Source organism: Astatotilapia calliptera, chromosome 22 (assembly GCF_964374335.1).
Source record: "Astatotilapia calliptera chromosome 22, fAstCal68.1, whole genome shotgun sequence".
Taxonomy (NCBI): domain Eukaryota; kingdom Metazoa; phylum Chordata; class Actinopteri; order Cichliformes; family Cichlidae; genus Astatotilapia; species Astatotilapia calliptera.
Window position 1 is genome coordinate 22,100,573 of NC_137442.1, and position 6,077 is coordinate 22,106,649.

The following is a 6,077-nucleotide window of genomic DNA, read 5'->3' on the forward strand; positions in this document are numbered from 1 at the left end:
AATCATTGAAATGTGTTTTTACAACGTCAGATCAGATTCATATTTGTTTGCCTTTAATTTTGGTCAGCTGGTGGCTGTGAGCAGTGAGACTGTGGTTCTGTACTTGTGGTGCGGTCTATCCTGCCATCTAGTGACTGTTTTTATTAGTGAGAGCAAAAATAAGAGTAGTCATCAAAGTGTGACCAGGATTGTTTCTGTCTCGTCTCATACACAGACAGAAAGACTTAAGATGAACTTTCTGCATGTTCTTCCTGTGGAGATGTGAAGGTCAGCCCTGTGATGGCCTGGCTACCTGTGCAGGGTGTACCACCTCAAAGTCTGCTGAGATCCTGGATAACTGGGCAACTACTAACAAAAGTGTCCCAGACTTCAAAGGATAGTTCTCCCAAAATGTAACCTATTGTTAACCAGTTTTTGAAAATATCAGCCACAGACATGACTGGCTTCTCTTGAAAATAGTAAAAGTAAGCAATACTTTTCTTGTGATGCTTAAAGTCCCCCCAAAATGTATTTTACTAAACTCTTTTGAGGATTTATGACCTAGTTACTCAAATATATCCACAAGCTTCGCTGTGGGGTCGTTATGCATGCATCTATCCATGACTAGAGGCGCGATGTCCACCCTCATATGCTAGCTCCAAGGTTATTATGGTTAACTAAAACGAAACTAAAAAAAATAAATATTATTAAAAAATAAACCTTGAGTTGACTAAAATAAAAATTGAAAATGGCATTTTGAAAGAAATTAAAGCTAAGTGAAATGATTTTGTGAACTTGGAAACTAACTAAAATAAGATAATAATATAAAGGAAAGAATACTAGTTTCAGTATCTTAAAAAAATGTTTTATTACAACTTGCCTGATGAGGCATTCATGGACATGTTTGAGACTCTGGATGTCTGCAACACTGTGAGTCAGCTGCTTTCAAGAAGTTATGCGTTATTATTGTAATATCTGTACTGATTTTCCCAAATCTTGTGTCTAAACATATGCCCGCCATATTCGCTTCCATTATATTCAATGGAAGGAATCTACATGGACTAAAACACAAATAAACAAACAACCAAAAATATGACAGACAGGCAAGTCGAAAAATATGCAGTTTTGATTTTGGCGTGAACTGTCCCTTTAAGGTCAGCTGTCACAAACCAAGAAGCTTTAATGTCTAACATCTTGACTGTCTGATGCTATGAAAAGTTTGTGTGCAGACAATTGTCAATGTGTGTGTGTGTGTGTGTGTGTGTGTGTGTGTGTGTGTGTGTGTGTGTGTGTGTGATTTGAACTGAATGTAGGAGGCACTCCACCCTGTAGACTCAAACAAAGGGACTGCCTAACTATTGCCAGACCTCATCTTGACACGCACACAGCTCACTCACTCACTTCTTTAATGTTTTGTTGCTGCTCTCGTCCTCAGTCTTATGTACAGTCTGGGTTTTAGGACCCGCAGATACAATAACACATGCACTCAAATGACAAATCAGTCACATTGTTGGGGATTTTTACTTTGTCATGTAATGCAAAATGATACAAAGTTCCTTATAAAAGTATAAAATACGGTAGATGTGGTACAAAACAGGAGATTTTTCTGCCACCCAGCAGCCATCGTTACACACTGTACAAATATGAGACAATATGATGTCTGCAAACTGAATATTAGCACCGTAGTTGAAATCAGTGGTACATCATTCACGTACACAAAAAACAAAAAAACAAACAAAAAGAAAAACAATGCATGTAGACTCACAGAAGCAAGAAAATTAAAGAGGAAGGGTCCAAACTGGGAAAGGGGAAGTCAGAGGGAATGGACTTCCTCTGGTGTCTCATGAGCTCAGCTGAGAGGAGTTTGTGTTAAAAAGGCTAAATCACAGATGGAAACATGAAGCAATTCCCATTTTTTTCAGTGTCAACATTTTTTTAAAGCTAATTTGGAGTTTTAATGGTTCTAGTCAGAGAATCTCTGCATTTCGCTCTCTCTGCGAACGCTGCTGCTGTCCAGAAAGCGGTCGCAAGGGAACTCGATGAGATCCCCCTCCTCTAGCGGTGCGAGCCGTGCTGGCCGGCTGCTTTGGTAGCTGGTGAAGTCGGTGGAGACGGACGCCGTGGCCATTGCGGTGCGAAACGGTCGCCTGGTGGAGTACATGTGGCGCACGTGCACAGCTGACTTCCTCCTCTGCAACTTTCTCCTCAGACTTCTCCCCAGCCACACCCCGCCGATGACCAGCAGCAGCACAGCATTCCCGGCGAGCATCGCCACCGTCACCAGCTGGAGGTCAGAGGTCAACGTAGCTCCACGGCCATTTGCCTCAGATAGGGTGACCAGCCCCGTGCAGTGGTCGCGTGGTGCGACCTGACACACGGAACCTCCGACCACTCCCTCCACGCAGACCATGTAGGTCACATCTGAGCTGAGCTCTTGGAGGGTCACGGAGCGAGCCGCGCCGTGGGCGTAAACGTAGCGGGGGAAACGATCCTGGGTGCCAAACCTGTCAAACAGAACCCGGTAGTGGACTTCATCAAGTCCTGGCCCGGGCCCTGGTGTGTAGCGGTGATGATCCCTGGTGGTCCAGTACACAGTGACGGTATTAGATGTGACGTGATGCACGGACACATTAGTGATGAAATGGCGGTTGAAAACACAAGGGTCTGTAATGACAGGTAGGGTGTCATCCTGATCCGACCTAAGGAGATCTAACTGCTCTCCTGAGTGAACAGACACAGTGGTGGTTAGCCCGATGCTTGCTTGGCTAATTGTGGCTGATGGACTGGGTTTGAAAATAACTTTTGACCTCGTTCTCCCCTTAACGCGTTTCCCAGCTGCCTCTGCAGCAGGCCGTAGCTTCTTCTTTGGTTTCCTTCTGTCCAGGAAAGAAGAAGGTTCTGCCACCTCTGGACCTCCTTGGTCTCCTTGGATCCCCACCTCTTCCTGTCCCTCTTTTTTCCTCTGCTCTCCATTTTTCCATACCATGACTCCACCCCTGTTCACCGGTCTTAAACGTCCTGTTTCTTCCACTTCCCCTCTCTTTCTCACACCTTTCTGAGCTTCTTCATCTGTCCTCTCTCCGCCCTCTGGCAACTGAGAATCTCTTTCTCCTCTCTCAGTGCTCCCCAGCTTCACTAGTACTGCCCCTGCCCTGCTCTCCTCAGGCCTAGCTTGACTTGTACACAAGTGAGTCCAGTTCCCAAGGGGCTGCAGCTGGGAGCTGTTCACATAGTCCAGATATTTCCCCCTCAGAGTTGCTGGGTAATGACACTGCACAAACACAGTCAGCAGTTTGCCCTGAGAGTGTGCAGCAGCAATCCATTCTCTCAGTTGCTCCAGGCGACAGTCACATGTCCAGTTGTTGCCTTGGAGATCCAAGTCGTAAAGTACGCTGTTGAGGGTAAACATGTCCCCAGACAGACTGGTGAGAAAGTTGTCCTTCAGCTTCAACACTCTTAGGTGTTTAAGTCTTGAAAAAGCCAGAGAGTCCACGCTGGATATCCGGTTGCGGCTGAAGTCCAGCTCCTCGACACGCTCCAGGGGGTCGAGGAGGACGGCAGGAATTCCCACCAGTTCGTTGCCGTCAATCAGAAGCTCGGTGAGGCTCGACAGGCCCCTCAAAGCACCACTGTCCATTTGGGAGATTTTGTTGTTGCTGAGGGAAAGCTTGGACAGTTTTTTCAGGTTTTGGAAGACATGGTTGCCAATATGACGAATTTCATTCTCAGACAGCAGCAACGTCGTCAAAGCTTTGAGATGAGAGAAAGTGAGGACATTGCGCATGGCTGATTGCTTGTTGTGGGCCAGGTTTAAAAAGCGTAGGCTGGTCAGTTTAGAGAAAGCGTTTCTGTGAATGTGCTGCAGTTTGTTGGATTCCAGATGAAGATAATGTAGATTGATCAAACTCTTAAAAACAGAGTCCTGCAGAACTTCTAGAGAGTTGCCATCCAGGCGCAATTTAATAAGATTATCCAGGTTGGAAAACAGTCCCGGTGTGATTTTCTTAATTGCATTGTTGTTTCCATAGAGAATAGTCAATTTCTTTAGGGGCTGCAAACTTCCCGCGGGTATAGCTGTTAAAAGATTATGTCCCAAGTACAGCTCTTCCAATTTGGGAAGGTTCTCAAATGCTTTTGGGTGAATAACTCTTATTTGATTGTACTGCAGATTTAACCGTTCGAGGTTACTGTACCGTGTGAAGTCAAAGGCGGAGATGTTAGAGATGAAGTTGCCTCCAAGGCTGAAAATCTGCACTTCCTCGGGCATCTGCGCAGTGGGTTTGGGCACAGTGCGCAATCCGCGATTGGTGCACATGAGATGCTGTGAATGCTGACAGTCGCAGAGGTTTGGGCAAAAGCCCGTCGCCAGCGAGGAGGACAGAAACCCATTAAGCGACAGCAGGAAAAAGCACATCCCCACCAGGAAACTGCTGGTATCCATTCCCACAGCGCGGCCGGCACAGCCCGGATCTGAAGCGGCATTCGCTTTGTGCGTTTCAGGTGCAGTCGCCCCTCTCCTCTGTCACGCTGGACTCTTCCATATTTCACTTGTTGCTCTGTAAAGTGTACATTTCAAGCGCGCAGCGCCATCGCTGAGCAGCATCATCTATGGAACGCGTGAACTTGCCCAATGCGCTCTGATGCTGTCCGAGGGAACAGCCACCTCCCCAAGTAAAGCCTACATCCCCCCAAGTGGTCATCTGCTGCGAATTACAGAGTTCAGACGCTGAGCATGATCGCACACTCACACACTCAAACTCACTGAAAGTCCCTCCCCCGCAACTCTGCGACCCCGCCAAAACCAGATGTGCGCAGAGATCCAGAAGAGATCTGCGCGTGCACGCAGGTAATGAGACACACACGGCGTGCAGTGACGGAGATTGAGAAACCCTTTGACCGAGTTTTTGCGCGCCCCCTCCTTCACCGGGGGTCTGAGATCTGGTATATGGACAAAGCAGACAGCAAGATTTCCTTCCCACGGAATCCCCAGGGAACCCCGAAAATTTCAGCTCTCTCTCTTGCAGAACGGTTCGGGCAGAGCAGAGCAGTCACTCATGAAACAAGATTAGTAAAAAAAAAAGTTTAATGAATGTTGAATGCATGTTTCCCCTCTCTCTCTCTGCTACAGTAGGAATACCACCAACATGCAGCTCAGCCGATTTACCATTTTCTCATTAACACGCCTTTTGTTGCTTCGTGGGAGCACAGATGGTTCGCATTTGCAGTGCAGGAATTCTAAAGCGTGTGTTAAGACAGGCGAAGAGAGGTGCCAGATCTTAGTTAGAGATCGTCTCGCAGAAAGTGAGTGAAGCGTGCGAATATTTAGCGCACGGTTTTGCAGACGGAGGAATCATTAGCTGCAGTGTGCGCGGAGGTTCGTGTTCAGGGCCGCTCTGAAATGTTGCTGCCAAGACATCTGCAAATACGAGGCAAAGAGCTTAAATCCAGGGGCGATTCTAGGATTTTTCAGTGGGGTGGCACAAGGGAAACCATGTGGGGGTTGGTGTAGTAGCTAATAAACTTATTGAACATTTAATCACATGGTTTGTTGTAATTATGTTTCTTTTTCCTAATAAAGCTTTCATTTATTCAATTTAAATAAAAAAATTACATCATGGCAGCTGTTTTACACGTAGAGAACCAAATTATCAGTGGTAAATAAAGCGTGTCATTAACATTACTGTTACTATCTAAAAATGAATGAAAATGTGTGTCAGAGTTGCATGTTTGTAACTATCATACAGACATTGTGACAAATCAAATAGATTGAACATCGCAGTCCCAATTAAAATACTTTGTATCTTTAATCAGCACCAGTCTTTTGAGTTCATATATTATTAGTCGCATAGATATATTTAAAATAAAAAAGTGAAGAAAGCAAAGAGTTTCCCAGTAAAGGATGTCTTACCACCCCAGGCTCCCCAATTTAGCATGTTTAACTCCTGTACCAGTGCTTACCAAATCTTTTGTGGTCACAAGTCCCTTCATCTCCATAACCTGTCAGGTTGCCCATGATTTTAAATTTGTCAACACTTAGCACTATTGTGTCAGTTAGATTTTTCAGATTTCTCTCAGCAACAACAAAATCTCTGTCAATC

General features: G+C 45.6%; 1 protein-coding gene across 1 annotated transcript; it reads right to left on the bottom strand.

Annotated features, from left to right (window-relative positions):
- Window positions 1-1,481: 1,481 nt before the first annotated feature.
- tril (TLR4 interactor with leucine-rich repeats) lies at window positions 1,482-4,717 on the bottom strand. The gene has a single exon (XM_026156072.2). The coding sequence runs from the start codon at window positions 4,418-4,420 to the stop codon at window positions 1,943-1,945; it is 2,478 nt and encodes an 825-aa protein (XP_026011857.2). The 5' UTR covers window positions 4,421-4,717; the 3' UTR covers window positions 1,482-1,942.
- Window positions 4,718-6,077: the final 1,360 nt, after the last annotated feature.